Below are 16,649 nucleotides of genomic sequence, written 5' to 3' on the forward strand. Positions count from 1 at the left end.
TGTGTGTGTGCGTGTGTGTGCGCTACTTCTGATCAGTAGGAATCTGAGGTGTAGATTTATCACTGGTATTGATTAACGTACAGTCAGGCACTTAACACCGACACACACACATACACACAAAGTACTGAGTCAACACACTTGGAAATTACGGTTTATTTGCAGAGCCCTCCACTTCCATAAACTACATAAAATTCATGCAGATTGAACTCACACACACTCCCTCTCCTGCTCTCTCTCACTCACACACAACCATAAGCAACCTTCAAAGGTCATCTAACTACTGTGGTGAAAAAAAAAGACTTCCCAGCTCAAGGACTCATGCGAGCTTTTAGTCTGCACCTACGTTCAGTCCCTTTAAAATGTACTCAGCAGACCTGAATGGAAACACACAACTTATTTAAATCCATCGTTTCTGTGATGCAATGAAATCCAGCCCACTGACTACTATTCAGCTTACTGCTTATTCAGCCTGCAACGGTTTAGCTCCACCCATTCACTCTGAAGTCAGCCTGAATGAGCTACAGTACAGGACCCAATCAGAAATGAGGTCCTTTACACACATATATATATATATGTTTTAAAGGTAGAGTTTCTTTAATTAATACTAATAGGGAATTAATAACTGTCTCCACTGTCCAGGGAAGACTTTGTACTAGATTTCGGGGGAGCATTGCTGTGTGGATTTGTTTGCATTCAGCGACAACAGTGTTTGTGAGGTCAGGATGTTGGATGATCACCACCCCATCTCCTCCCAAAAGTATTGGATGGAGCACCATTGGAGGATCGCTAGTTCGCAGCTGGGACACAGAGAGAGCACAATTATCCTTGCTCTCTCTATGTGGGTAGATGACACTTTCATCTCACAGCACTCCCGTGCAATGCGAGCGTGTTGGTAGCCCGGTGACATTACATCAGCAGCAGTTCAGAAAAAGAAGCGCTGGCTGGCTGAGCACGTTGGAGGAGGCGTGTGTCGGCCTTCATCCTCCCATTGTCGGGAGCATTGCACGTGATGGGGGAGAATATATATGGGTTGGGTAATTGGTTGATCCAAATTGGGGAGAAAATGGGCAAAAATAAGAAAAACTTCATAAAAATAGACGATACCCAATCCATTTGAAATATGCCTGGATCAGCCCTGATCTCGATCCACTGGATTGAATCGGGACATCCCAAGTTTTTGCAGGATAGTACATTTAGCAAAAATGCTGCATATATTATCTAGGCCAATAAACAGCCGAAAGCAAGAATTATGTATTTATACTTCACAATAAGCTATTCTGAGATCTGAAATGATAAACCCAACAGCTAGCTAGCTAACAATGGCATGCTGCTTCTGGTGTGAACTGGGCTTTAGAAAAATAACTGATTAGATCTAAATAGTGATGAATTAGGATCAGTATAAATTAAAGCCACACCCCTATAACACCCGTATTCAGAGACCTCCTGCCAAACCTATGAACCTATTTACACTTGTCAGTTTATGTGCCTCATACCTGGCTAATGTCCAGATAAGATTTATCCAATTCCATTTGCACCTGACCACATAAACACATCACTGTTAGACAGACAGAAATCCGATTTGCATCAGTGCTGCATTTTCCGCATTACAATCTACAATCCCCTGATGTCAGGCGGCGTGTGCACGGTGTTCTGTGCTGTTTTGCATTTTAAAAGAACTAGAAGGAGAATGTGGACCCAGTTTGGAAAAGGTGAAAATACTCAACTTGTTTATTTACAGATTAGTCATCTGTGATCAGCTTTAGAAAGGAAAGAGCTCATAACAGGTATAGGCAAATTAACACCTTGCAAAAACAGACATTTGGCGATAAAGTTCAGATTGCACCGAACCGCATAAAAAAGGCCAAGTGTAAACACACCAAAGACAATTTGTGATCGGACTGTGATCAGAACACTCTAACCACATTCGGAGAGGGCCAGAGAAACCTGGGGAAAAACCACTTACTGCAGTGCAGCAGAGGTAAAATCTAAACACTGTACTTATGTTTTTCATGTGGGAAAGTAAAATCCGATCTCATCTGCTAACTACTGGGGCACGTTTTAGAGAGAAGTGTAAATGGAATCCAGCTAAAACACATCTAGATGGAATGTGGTTGTAAAATATCTGTTAACGTAAGGTGTAAACAAGCTTGTATAGTTCTGTTTGGAAGAAGTAAAAATTACGCATGCAGCTTGAGGGAACAGGAGCACTTAACTCTTGGCTCATCTGCACCTCCAGTGGACCTCTGATGACTGCTTGAAGACTCTTAGAAGACTAGACCAGAGTCGGTCTTCAATGCGCCTTTGTTGCAATTATACTCAGGCCCTGTCCACATGTACCCAGACATTTGAAACTATCAGCTCCAGGCCAGCAGGGGACACGAACACCAAAAAAGAAATATGTTTGCTCAAGTTGCGTATTAAACAAATAGACCTAGGCTGCACCCCAATTGTCTACTACATACTAATGCTACACACTAATCTTAACAGTGCAGGCATGGCAGGTTAGTACTCAAAATATTAATGCAATTAACATTTAACGTTTTTCTTACTAACAGGAAGTGGCGACGTGTTTTGCACACATACATGCATTGTGGGATAACAGTCCATTGTAATCCATTGTATTGTATCTTGGATATCTGAGCATCCAATATTTGAGTATTTTTTTTAAAAACTCAATTGTAAGTGACCTCAAACACCAGGTCCATGTGGACAGGAGGCTGAAGCTACATTTTTCAAACAATTCCTTAGTTTTTCAGTCCATGAGGCATGAAGTGTAAATGGGCTCTTCATTTATAAAAATAAAGGTGCCAAAAGGGGTTCCTTGGAGTGATGCAATATAATAGAGACCACTTCAGGTTCTCTAAAGAACCTTTCAGTGGATAGGTCTTTAAAGAACCATGTTTGTAACGACAAAGGAAATTTCACTTATTCTTAATACGGGCAATGAAGCAATTGTACACCTTTATCATTTACTGGCTTAAAAAGTATAGCTTAAACACTTAGCTGCTAAAATGGAGACACACGCGCGCACACGCACACACACTTTAAACTAGAACTTGAGAATGCAAAACAAGTAAATAGATCTGGATCATCTTTTTTAAAATGATGCTGTGGAGACAGTAGCTATGGCAGGGGACATTTACTATGACCAATCTCAGTAGTTAGTCTTAATTAACTGTTAATAATAAAATTACTTTAAGTAAAAAAAAAAGGGAAAAAAAGGGAAGCTCTTAGAATTAAATTTTTATAAACATTTTTTAAAGAAAGAAATATTTGAGACCCATGTCATTTAAAAAAAATTTAATCAGGTCTCATTCATAACTTATTTGGCCTTTTAGACTGGACTTCTAAGTCATTAACCAAATAAACAGCTTATTTTTTACATTTTTACATTTGTTTTGCCTTTTTTTTGCATAAATCATTCAAATTAAAATGAAAGTAAATTAAGAAATAATACAATTATTTCAAATCAACTCCAAGACTGAACTAATGACACAGAGAAAAGAATAATGATGAGCCCAAAATAGAATTGATCACTCTTCCTGGTGCTTTGTGGAGGTCTTGTTAGCGGTGCTATAGGTGGCAAAGGCAGAGGTGACACGTTGTGTGAATGCATTCACAGTTAATCTCTCACACCCCGCTCAAGACAAGAGGAAAAAAAAACTGTTTAGTTGTTATTGTGAAGCTCTTGAGACATGGTGAACTTCAGGCCTTCAGCTACCAGCAAAAGAGCAGCGCTCAGATAATTGGCCTCCAAGTTCTTGGTCCCCGCGGCTAAAAGCTGTTAACATCCTTTTTTGAAATTTCTCGAAGTCAGTCCACAAATATTAAAGGAGATATGCAGGAGCGCTGTACAAATTTATGTCAAATGGAGCAAGTGATGTCAATAAATCTCTGAGTAATTACTTATACCTCAGAAAGTACATTTGTCCTGCACAGTAACACAGTGTGACATTTGCTCGAGGTGGATCTTTTTTGAGCAACGATTAAACCGCTTCACTTGTTTAACCACTCTTGCTGTAATGCACGCAAAGGGGGTACATACACTATATGTTCAAATGTTTGTGGACACCCCTTCTAATGAATGCATTCAGCTACTTTAAGTTGCACTCATTGCTGACACACAGCTTGCCTAGTCCCTGTAGAGAAGCATTCCTAATAGAATAGAACAGGACTCTCCGGAGCAGATAAACATGATCCTGTTGGCACCATGCCTAATGCCAGGCGTGGGCTAGAGGAGTACAAAGCCCCCAAGCACTGAGCTGTGGAACAGTGGAAACTGTGCTCTCTGGAATGATTGTGCTCCATCCAATAGTTTTGGAATGAGTTGGGGAGCTGGGGATGAAGCGGTGGTGGTCATCAAACATCCTGACCTCACAAAAGCTTCGGTCACTGAATGCAATCAAATTGTCACCGCAGTGCTGCAAATGTAGAAAGCCCTGCCTGGACAATACCTCCAACAAAAGCAGGACAAACTCTTTGTTTTAATACCCTTGATTTCAGTAGAAGCACTAAATAAGCAGGTGTCCCAATACTTTTGCCCATATAGCGTATCTACTCTGAATCGTCAAGAAAGGGCTTGCTTTCATTTTCCAGATGAAAGGGAACTGTATAGAAGCTTAGAGCAACAGCTGGATGCGGAGCTGGATACTAACTTACGAAATGCTTTTAGTTGTTTGGTTGTGTGTTTGCGTTTTATCCGTCCAGATGGCAGGCTTTGATTATGTGAAACTGTGGACAAAATCCATAGCAAAGAAAGCTGCCAGAACTGAAGTCCAAGCAGTGGTTGAATAACCAATTTAGGCACTTTCTTACAACCTGTGGGATTCGTTATACATAAAATACCATCACAAAGCCAAGTGAGGTCAGAAACACCATGGCTAGCCTTGGCTATGTCCTACCCTGGAGGAGAGCACAAAGGGTCCACTGTACAAAACTCCCTTCCAAAAGCATACCGGAATATCATCAAGGTCGACTTCCAGAGCACACAACTTCAGCTGCATTAAGTGAACGATGATGAAGCAGCAGCAGGTGTTGATAAGCTGGCAGCTGTAGCTATAGACTTACAAGCAAGTCTCTGGAACCAAGCAGCACTATGACGGCTCATCGGGGCCGCGCCACTCGACTATTTATTACGAGACTAGGCCACAACAGATGGCCTTGGAAATGGTCTGCTAATCACCCCAACACAGCTGGGGTCAGCAGTTGGAGAGGCAGGAAAAAAAAGAGAAGTATTGACCCAACCAATTGTTGTTGCTCGGTATTCAAACACTGGCTGGAACAAACACACAAAAGACGTGGCTGGACTTGACTGGTAGAAATCAGAGCTGAATACACCTTTGAATTGGTCCAGCCAAAGGAGGGAGGCACAATGGTGTCGGCCTTAACACCACAATCAACTCTGCAGTGTCCCTACAGGGCTAAATAACAAGACCTAAGAGAGATAAATAACCTCAGCCAGAAAAACAGACCGCCAGATTTCTAAGAGCTTTCGTACTCACTATAACCTTCACTAACAAGAGACAGGAAAACTGATTTATTTAGGTGAGTCTACCACATCAGTTGGAAGGGAGACAAAAAAACTACCACTACTTTTAGCCTTAAGAAAAGGGTTCTTTAAGGGTTCTGGAGTACAAGAAATTGTTCTACATAGAAGCTTGGCAACTGCCAAGTAGTATGTAAATGCATAAGTGGTTTACTGTCTAGGAAAATGATACATCTTTAAAAAAAAAATGAAAAAAAAAAGTATTGGGACACCTTCTTCTTCTATTGGAGTAACAGTCTCTACTGTCCAGGGAAGGCTTTCTGATATATTTCAGAGCACTGCTGTAAGGATTTGATTGCATTCAGCAACAAAGGTCTCAGGTAAGGTCAAGATGTTGGATAATCAACACCCACCTTATCCCCAACCTCCCATTCTCATCCCAGAAGTACTGCACCATCATTCCAGACAATACACCAGAGAGTCCTATTCTATTGGCAGTACTTAATTACAGCGACTAGACAAGCTGTGTGTGTGTGTGCACACATTTGCACATTGCAATGTGTCAGCAATGGGTGCAACTTCAACTTTGCCATCACCAACTAAAGCCCCACCTCTGACAGTCTCCTATTGGCTGATGCAAGATTACATCAGAGTATGGAGCATTAAAATCTTTTTTTATGCATGTTTTTGTCTGCTAACTGTTAAGTTTTTCCTTACTGAAATCCACAGTGGAATTTGATGGGACACCAAAGTTTTCTTCAGCTTAACCTGGGACTAATGGTTAGGTTGCTATACATCACTCACTGTAGTTATCCTGGTCTGCACAGCAACTCTTCTCTTTTTTTTAAGACCATCACAGCTTGAGCTAGTCATAAGAAATACCATCAGTCATCTTCTAAAGAAGGATGAGTCAGAAGCTTTGAAAGAAAAGGAAAAGAAATCAATAAACTGAGTTGAGTTGCAAATTCCAATCTGAGTTATCAAAGAGTGGAGGGAGAAAAAGAAGACATACACACAGTTCCGCATGAGCCAAGGCTGGTGCCAAAACATGCCAATGTGATTCTTCTACAAGCTTTGAGGTAAGGAAGCTGAAGTCAGTGAGACCTTTTCCACTGCATCCATTGAAGTCGCACCCGACAAAAAACTTCTATATAAGCACCAGACACTGTAAAAGCATCTACTTCCACTCAATAGCAGTGGTGTTGTCTCACAGAGAATGGAGCAGTAACAAAAGCAATCAAATGAAACTTTAGGAAAGCATCATCCAAAACCTCCCATATGGGTGTGAAACTCAGCCAATGCAAAAGACTACCAAGACCCACACCATTAACAGGCAAAACAGCAGGTGGGGTGAAGCTGGGAGCTACAAAACAGCCCGAACAAGAAAATTGCAATTACCAGTAAAACTGGTCAGTGTCATTATATCAGTAATACTTGTATGGTGGGGGGGAGCGTCATATCTCTGTACACCAGTGAAGATGCACCAGCATCTTATAGTCTGGATAACACCTAAATATAGAACTCTGGATTCAAGCCTGTCTCTGGTTTTCCCCAAAATCAGCCCCTGTATTAATCATAAATACTCTAAATCAGGTATGGTTTATTCTGCGTACATTTGTCCCCTAAATGTCTATGGATCTTCTGATCGTACGTGCAACAGGTTGCATGCTGCGGATGCTTGAGTTTAGTGGGCGTCCCATTTTGCCTCTAATCGCTCCTTTGCTCCTTAAGCAGCATGTGTGTTCTCACGCAGCACACAAACACACAGCTAACGTTCAGTTTCACAGAAGTGAAAAACCCCAGGCTCACAACAGCTCCTGCAGTGTGCACACACCCACATCTACACACACAAACACTGCCTAGCTCGGTTTCTCACTCACACTCACATCACTCTTGCCTCTCTCTCACCTTTGATTCCTCCTGCTGCGTCTCCCTCTCTCCTTCCTCATCATTCACTCTCTCATCCCTCATTCCCCAAACACCTTTCTCCTCTTAGGGTTTTGAATATCCCCCCACATCTTTCACTCGATCGCTCTTTGAAAATGACAGAAGAAAGAAAGACTCACCCCCTCCTCCGCCCAGCAGGGTCTTGTTGGCTGAAATGACAAACAGAATACACAAGATGCTCAGTAAAGAACTCATCAGAATGAAAACACACTGGACTTTCAAACTCCAACAGCTAAAGAATTATGTGGTTCAGGTGTTGAAGGAAAAGAGTTTGGTGATGAATCAAATTAGCAAGATTCAACATTTACCTCAGATGCAGTCCATCAGCCAAGGCCATCAGCTATCTGCTATTTGCTTCTAGAAATGCACCAATCCAGTACTAGGATCGGATATTGGTCCCGATACTAACAAAATTAGCTCGATCAGGTATCGGATAATTAGTCTGATCCAAAAGGACTAATCCATTCAAGGAATCTGATTTGTACACCACTGGTATTCTAGGCTTCATAACCCTTTTCAGAATGTCCAGAAAGTCCTGAGCCCAGACAACACTGTGCCAAGGTCCAGTATTAATTTCAGTGACCAATAAACGCAAATTCCAACATGCTCAAACTGCATCCTGATCTTCAATTGTGTTGTGCATCCAAGTCAATTCACTCCCCACTCCTCTCCATTGGTGGTGCGGTTTGGTGAAATCCAACCCAGCCTGTTATGTATTCAAAGAAGAATAGAGAAAACAGCGATGCCATAGCACTCTTTTTTTCTACGGAGTTCTACAAAAAGGAATGATGGACACTAGAATTAGGTTTGGGTTTAGACTGAGGTGTACGTTATAGTAATAAAATTCCACAGGTTCAGGTAAGGGTTAGGTTAAGTTTAGGTTATGGTTAATGTTGGGTGAGGTCCAGGCTATGTTTAGTTTTGAATTAGGTTTAAGTGTAGGAGGATAAGTTAAGGTTGATTTCTGCGTGTCTGTGTTGCATATGCACAACGGTTAAACTATATTTAGTACAAATTGTCTGAATCTTAAAACAGTCTTCTAGTCACATATGTATGCATGAATTCCTCTTGAGACCAAGCTGTGGAATACCATTTCAGTGTTACCTTTGCCCAAATTGTCTTTTCATAGCATTCTGACATTTCCAAAGCAAATAAGTTATAGATTCTGGTATATATTTACTGGCATCAGATTGGGGACAAGTGTCGTTAGCCAAAAAATGTCACATTGTAAATAAAAGCAGCCCACATCAGATATTCTTTCTGCCTTTGTTGGAGTAACTGTCTGTACTGTCCAGGAAAGACTTTCATTTAGACTTTGGAGCACTGCTGTGAGGATTTTTTGGCAGTGTTAGTGAGGTCAGGATGTTGGATGATCACCACCACTTCATCTCCAACTCCCCAACTCATCCCAAAATATTGGATGGAGCACCAACCATCATTCCAGAGAACACAGTTCCACTGCTCCACAGCTCATTGATTGGGGGGGGCATTCACATGCATTCATGTTTATCTGCTACAGAGTGTCCTATCCTACTGGCAGTGCTTCTCTACAGGGACTAGACAAGCTGTGTGTCTCTGTGTGTGTGTGTGCATGTGCATAATTGCACATCTGTGTCAGCAATGGGTGCATTCATTAAAAGGAGTGTCCACAAACATTTGGACAAAGTGTATTTTCATAGCAAATAAATTAGGATTTTGGTATGCATTTACTGGAATGAGATTGGTGACAGTCCGAGTCCAGTAAAGCACACATCAGACGATAAAACAAGAAGAGACACCCAGACTGACCATTAGTGTTGTACACGGATGGAATTTGGCCTCCACCTTGGCCTAACCTATCCATGCAGTGAACACACACATACACGTGTGAGCAAACGCACACAGTGACCGTGAGCACACATGCTCGGACAGGTGGGCAGCAGTCGCTGTGGTGACTGGGGAGAATGTGAGGGGGAAGGGTCTTGCTCAAGGGCCCAAGAGTGGCAGCTTGCCGAGCCCAGCTATCGAAACCCAAATCCCTGTCATCAATAGCCTGATGCTATAACCGCTGAGCCACCACTGCAACACACACCTGGCAAAGCATGCATTAACTGAGTGCATCTGTGATCAGCAATAAATCATGTCAATTAGATTTTATGCCAAACTATATTCTTATGGTAAAAACGCAGTGTAGTGTTAACTCTCTTATGCTGCATAGGCCCAATGGAGTTGCAGACTTGCCATCTTCATTCTTACAATTAAAAAAAACAAAAAAAAACTCAACAGGTGTTATGAAGTGTCCTATTAACTAATTTTAATTATCTGTGGGTATGATCAAAGTCACACAATTTAAGAGCTTAACAATTAAAACACACTTTCAAAAATCCTTTCACATCATTGCTCTTAAGCTGCTAAAAGGCATAAATAAGATTCTGGTAAGCCATCAAAACTGCAGTAACTTTACCAGCATCTACTGGTGTAGAGCAGCAGGGCAATCCAGACAAGGTGTTAAAAACTGGAAACACAGAAAGTGAGAGGAAACAAAAGGCTAAGCATTCGTGAGGGTAAGGATCGGAGTGAAAAATGTGTCGATGCTTTTGTTTAGTCAATATTTGCTCTTTCTTTAATTTTTCCAAACAAAGCACTTTGCTCATTCAAAAAGCACTGCATTAACCAGCACAGTATACTGCTGCAAGGGAAAACTGAAGCATAGCAATTGTTCATCTTGAGCTGGGCATTACTGCATAATAAATTAGTATGGATTCTGACCAAATTCAATACACTCACACTGGCCACTTTATTAGAAACGCCTACCTTATAGTTTGTGTGTATGTAGTGGTACACACTCTGGACTGATAAGTCAAATAAGTGGTTTATAGTGGGTGAATGTCCTGCGATTTGGGTTTCTATAGTGTGTGTGAGTGTGTGTGTGTGTGTGTATATTAGCATTAGCCTCCTCCCAGTTCTGAATAGGCTCTTTAGTGCTGGTTTAAAAACTGAGAAAGACGTGTGGTTCTCCCGCCGGTAAAACAGAGCGTTTTAGTGATAGTTTTATAAAGTAAACCATATTATGGTCCGTCTTCATGCTCCACTATAAAATGGCTCCACACTGCAGACTCTCAACTCCTATTTACCTTCTGAGAACACTACTCAGTGCTGCCAGCTGGGCAATAACGGCCGCTAACAGTGCCTTAAGGACACCAAATGATGCACTGAATACTGCAGTTAAAACAAAGACTCAGAACTGGATTAGGATTAAAACATGATCCGATTTACTGAATTGGATTGGGACACCCCTGGTTTGGGGTGATTTGGAGGGTGAGAAGCAGACAATGTCTAATGACAGACAAGCATCAAGTCTTCAGGAAGCACAGGGTCCTTTTTATTAATGCAAATATAAATATCATCCGACTATTAGCTATTCCTACATGCCGGTAATAGGAAACAGTTGCCTGTTGGTTTACATGCAGACTCCAGGAACTCCATCAATATTTGCTCTCTAAATGAGCTCTCCTTCCTCGGCTAACTCTATTAGCCACCTTAGCATTGATGTTACATTAGCAACGTGCTCTAGTGCTCTAGTCCCGCAAACCTTCAGACTGTGGAGCAGTGTTTGTGTGGATGCTGCCTCGGGCACAGAAAAAGCTCAGATAAAGCTTCATGTATCCCAGAGGGTACGCTTGGTAAAAGCACAGCTTATTAGGGCAGAGCTGTGCCCTCCATCTGGGATTCAGGACCCCCAGCTGCACCATGTGCCTCTAGTGGACCACTGAGGATGCAACTGGATGCTTTCCGACCCGACGGATAAAAAGCGGGGCACAAAGCTGAAATTTGTGCATTAGAAGATAAGTGATCTCCTTAAAGCAAGGGGAGGTCAAGGCCCCTCCCAACACCTGAATACCCTGGAAAAACAAATAAAACATTTTTACATTTCGGCAATTACCCAACCTACACGCGCAACTGCCTCCAAGGCAAAGTCTCCAGGCAACCAATGCAGCTTGCATCATGCTGAAGTGATGTGGGGACAGAGCCATCTACCCACCTGGAGAGAGCAAGGCCAATTGTGCTCTCTCTGGCATCGGCTGCTTAGCGCCTTAGTCCTCTGGACCACTTAGAGCCCAAAAATGGTATAACGTGTGTTCCATCTAAACCCTTTAAAAGCTGTGAAAACAATAGTTTTAGTAAAAACAGTGCAGTGCTCTACAAGCCACAGTGAGCGCCTGAAGGACAACAAGAATTCCTAACCGTATAATCAGGTTGCTATTCATCTATGTAGTTGTTGAACTCAGTATCAATAGTGTCAACTGCAGAGACCTCAGACCTACAGCACTATACTATACAGACAACATGCAGCGCTGCAAACAGGAACGCTTTCATTCCCAACAAATACGTTGTAATAAAGGTAATTACTGTGGATTATGGAGAGAACCATAATAAAGGCAAGACGATCTAAACAAGTCCTTAACCAGCTGTGTAACATCAATGCAGGCATCGCTGGACTCACGCTGAGACAGACAGCAGGTTTGCCTCGGAGTCAGAGCCCAAAGCCGGAGGAAGGCTGTGTGCGACTGATGCTTTATGGCCAGACTGTGTGGCTACATTACAAATGAGCAATTTGATAGTTGATTAAATGTCTCTCATTTGAAATTCATTAGATCCCTGTGCACAGGCAATAAAGCGTGTAATGAGCAATACCTTTATACCCAGCATAATAAAAACCATCAAATACAAGTAAGACCACAACACTCCGTAGAGGAATATTTCACCACACATCCAAACACAGACACGGACACAACAAACACACCTCCAATTCAGGGTTACACACACACACAGACACACACACACAGACACACACACACAGACACACACACACACACAGACACAGACACACACACAGACACAGAACAGTATGGATGGAGAGGTAACCATAGCAACTCCAAAGCCCAAAGGTTTGTTACTGAAACCTTGTTAATTACACAGAGAGGGGAAAAGGGGAGAAGGATAGATAGACGGGGGAGGGGGGGGGGAGAGAGAGAGAGAGAGAGAGACAGACAGACAGACAGACAGGTAGTAAGTGAGAGAGTAGTCAGAGAAAGAAAGGAAGAGAAAGGGAGACTGGTAGTAAGACAGCAATCAGTGAGAGGGAAGAGTGAGTGAGAGGGTAGAAAGAATGAGAGACAAAAACTGAGAAAGAGAGGACAATGAGCGAGAAAAAGATGGGAGTCAGAGAGGGAGAGAGAAAGGGGGCAGAGCATTAAGAGAGAAAGAGAGAAAGAGTGAGAGAGTCAAAGAAATGGCAATCAGGTCGAGAGAGAGAGAGAGAGAGAGAGATAGGGTTGGTTAGGAAAAAGAATGAAGAGAGAGTACACTTGCACTGTAAAGAGTATAAAAAATAAAAGCAGTAATTTGGCTGTGGTGGAGCCTCTGTCTGCTGTCTGATAAAGAAAAGACTAGTGGGGGGAATAAAGGGGATCAAATATGCAGAAGGAAAGAAAGGCAGGGAAATGGGTGAGGGAGAAAACGAGCACGGGCAGTAAGTTGTTCCTTCCTCAGGGAGAGAGATTTGCCATCTGCCGGAGTCGTGTGTGTGTGTGTGTGTGGCCGTGGCCGTACCCAGGGGAAGGGTGGCAGAGCAACTCCAGAGCCCCCCCCTTTCTGCCACACACCCCAGTGGGACACAATGACATGATCAGATTGAACGTGGGGATGTGTTCACCACAAACCCTCTATTCTTATTTTCATTAATCCAAGCACAACACGCATTCACACTGCAGTGAAGTTAGGCTTAAAATATCAAGCATTGTGCCCTCTTAACTCCCCTTAAGTGGTAAAGATCAGCTCAATGGCATTGCAGTACATTTGGAGTAATAAGTCTTATGATGTAATAAAGCTAAAATCTCCAAGGGTTCGCCCAGAATGAGTCGTTTTAGTATGAGTTAAGCTGCAATTGTAGAATGTGGGCGTTCCCAGCTCCAAGTCATCTGGAGTATGGGGAATCTATACGTGTAGACAATATCAGATCATAGACCTATACACTGAAGCCATGGTGATGACGATCAATCACAGGCAGCGGGAACCACTGACACAGTGATCAGGACCAATAGCAGTCAGTAGTTGAGGGAGGTCTTAGAGCAGTCAAAGAGATTTTAAATAACACTGTGAGTTCTGGGGGGTTCTGGGGTTGTCTCAAGAAGTGAGAGTATTTAGAACCAATCACAATTAAGGGGAGGTCTCAACAAATAACAACAATTAGAACCAATCTCAGTTAGAGGAAGGCCTCCGAACAAATGATGTGGTGATAAGAACCAATCACATTTGGTCTCAACAAATCACAGTCAGGGGGGAGTTCTCAGAAGTGGCCCAACCTGGCCACTAAAACTGACCACTGTCCAAATATGATTATATAAAAAAAAAACTCTGAACCTTTCAACATTTCTTCTGGACTGCAGCACTGAGGCAAAACTGCAATGCGTCCTGAGCTGATCAGACAAACAGCAACACTTCAGAGCACCTTAAGAGACAACCAGTACAGACATTAATTTATCACATAAACAAACTACAACAGCAAACAAACAACGCCCCTTCAGGGTCCCTCTTCTTTTGTCTGTGATTAATAATCTCGTAACGACATTTCCTCTTGTTCTGTTCCTCCTATATTTGTTTATGGTAATTGCTCTGGCAATAACACCACAGTCACGCCTATAAAGAGTTATTGAACTGAACCAAATCTAATCAAGTGTAGAAAATATGAGGGGGGTCGGAATTACAATTACATGATGAAAGACAAGAGAGACGAGAGGGTAGGTAAAGTTCAGAGAGAGAAACAGGGAGTGCGCGAGTGTGTGAGAGAGAGGGGTAAGGAAGAGAGAGTGAGTGTACAGATGGAATTGACAGTAAAAGAGAACACTTTGTTTCAAGAAACAACAAAACACTCATATCTGCTGTATCATTTTAGGTACAACACACACACACACACACACACACACACACACACACACACACACACACACACACACACACACACACAGGACAGTGACAGAGCGTGCAAGAAAGTGTCATTTTTCATTCTAGCTTAAAGTCAGTTTCTTTTTAAAGGAGCCAAAACGAACAGGGCAAAAAAGCAAAGAGAGCTCACATCAAAAGAGACCGAATGACCAGGAGAGAGAGAGAGAAAGAGAGAGAGTGAGAAAGAGAGGTTGAGACAGAAGAGAGAGAGAGAAAGAGAGAGAGAGAGGGTGAGAGAGCAGAGAATTACCACGATGTTCTCACAGAAAGAAAAAGTGAAGAGAGACCTCTTTGCCCATTTCAGAAAATCTCAGTCTATACGGTCAACAGATCACTGCTGTTCCTTAAGTCAAGTCAGGTTCATTACCCATGGCTTCACTTCTCATCACCTCATGTCGCAGACAAGCTCTATTAAAAACAGGTTTGTGACGAATGTGATGTTAAGACCAATGTTAGAAGCAGATGAAAATGAAGTGATTAAATGTAGCCAGAGGCTCTCAGAAAATAATGACATCCAGGGCAAGTTAGCTCCTATGACCTCATTCGAACAGTTAATGGCTATGCCTAAATGTTCACTCTAAGCAGAAGAAGGTTCACTACAGTGCTGAAGAAGGGATCTCAGAACCCTTTTTGGTGCTGTATAGAATCCCATTTTTTTTTTTTCCACCTATATGAAGACCCAGTTAGCCTTTAAAGGTGCTGTACACAATTTCCGTTCAGTACACTTTGTAGTAAAATTCTGCGAATATTTCCTCATGGTCCTCTAGCTCTGCGGTCTGTTTACACATCAAAAAAAAAAAAGTGTGGTGTTCATACTCAGCCCTGGCTCTGTAAATGGGGAAACGAACATTGTGGCTCGGGTCGATCCACATGACATTACTCCAGCCAATCAGCAACAAGGGCCGGGGGGAGGAGAGGGGCAGGGGAGGCAGTGTATCTGCATATCTACAACATGCTGAAAGACACGCTTGATCAAGGAGAGATAACACGAAAGAGAAACAGCCAAAATAGAAAGGATCTGACGAACAAAAGCTGAGCAAAAAACTGGGAGTACTGAGAACTTTCAGTGAAAAATGGGTAGAGTGAGGAAGACTCCGGGACCGCAGTCAAATTAAAGCACATTCTATTTTATAATGTTCTGTAATGTTTACATCATTTCCTTCACTTAAAAACGAGTGGCTTGCTGCAATGTTATTTGCACTAAAAGAGACTTTTGATGCTGCACTAAAAGTGCACTACTACTAAGTTTAAGTTTTTATTTGGTTATATGGTTACTTGAGGACTTGGCCAAAAGAAATCGGCAGCCATCAGCTGACCCTGACCTCTAAACATCGGCATACGTTACAGAAAAAACAATATCGGTCGATCTCTAGTATAAACCCTGGTGAGGAGTGGACAGGTGGGTAACACTGTCTTAGCGTTGCTGTTCAGCGTAGCTTTGATCCATCTTCAAATGTTTGTGATACAATCACAACTGGTTTGCTTAGCAGCAGCAATTGTTGCTAACCCGCAATCTAGCTAACGCTAACCATGCTAACCAAGCTAATTACTTGCCGTTCTCTCTATTCTTATCTCATTGCATTTCTTGGTACAACATTTGCAAAGAGTTTTATGGCAACAAAAATCTCAAAAGAGGTTTAACTAGCACAGTCAGATTTTTTGGATTCATGCAGAATTCGAAGTGCTATGCTAGGTAACATTACCTTACTTGCTAGGTCCTTTCGATCACTATTAAAAACAATTGTAGAAACAATGTAAAACAAACAACCCTTGCTCTCACTCTTTTTCCTTTGCTGTGTTTGATTGGACATTGGCATTGTAGAGGCTGTCTTTTGGTCCGCAATTTGAATTTGGTGGGCGGAGCTTCTGAAGGAGCACTAAAGAGAGGGGTGTGTTTTGCTGTTATGTTTGAATATCAACAGTTGTACTTCCAAATCATATACAGCAGCTTTGACTACTGAAATTGTTCTAGATAGTATCACTGCCTTCATTGAAGAACCACTGTAATACATTCTTCCCTCTATCAGTGAAACATCCCCTGTACCACTGGCTGCAAAACAAGCCTAAGCCTGATTGAGCCACCCATGTGCTTAACAGTTGGAGAGGTGTTCTCCTTCAATTAAATTCTGAACTTTTTCCTCATTGTGGCCAAAAAATATATATGTTAGTTATATTGCCTATTACTGTATTTTTTAAAGTGGCTCCATGTAGCACCAAAAAGGAGTCTATACTA

At 42.1% G+C, this 16,649-nt stretch overlaps 1 protein-coding gene across 4 annotated transcripts in view; it reads right to left on the minus strand.

Moving 5' to 3' along the window:
* The window catches only part of macrod1 (mono-ADP ribosylhydrolase 1), a 105,672-nt gene that overhangs the window by 37,172 nt on the left and 51,851 nt on the right, over window positions 1-16,649 (minus strand). For all 4 annotated transcript variants that reach the window (XR_011977919.1, XM_072663968.1, XM_072663969.1 and 1 more), the window contains exon 4: window positions 7,552-7,581. Coding sequence is in view for 3 of the 4 variants with exons in the window: in XM_072663968.1 (XP_072520069.1) it covers window positions 7,552-7,581 (30 nt within the window). In the remaining variant the exon portion in view is untranslated. The remainder of the gene's footprint in view (window positions 1-7,551; window positions 7,582-16,649) is intronic.

The sequence above is a fragment of the Salminus brasiliensis genome, chromosome 19 (assembly GCF_030463535.1).
Source record: "Salminus brasiliensis chromosome 19, fSalBra1.hap2, whole genome shotgun sequence".
Lineage (NCBI taxonomy): Eukaryota > Metazoa > Chordata > Actinopteri > Characiformes > Bryconidae > Salminus > Salminus brasiliensis.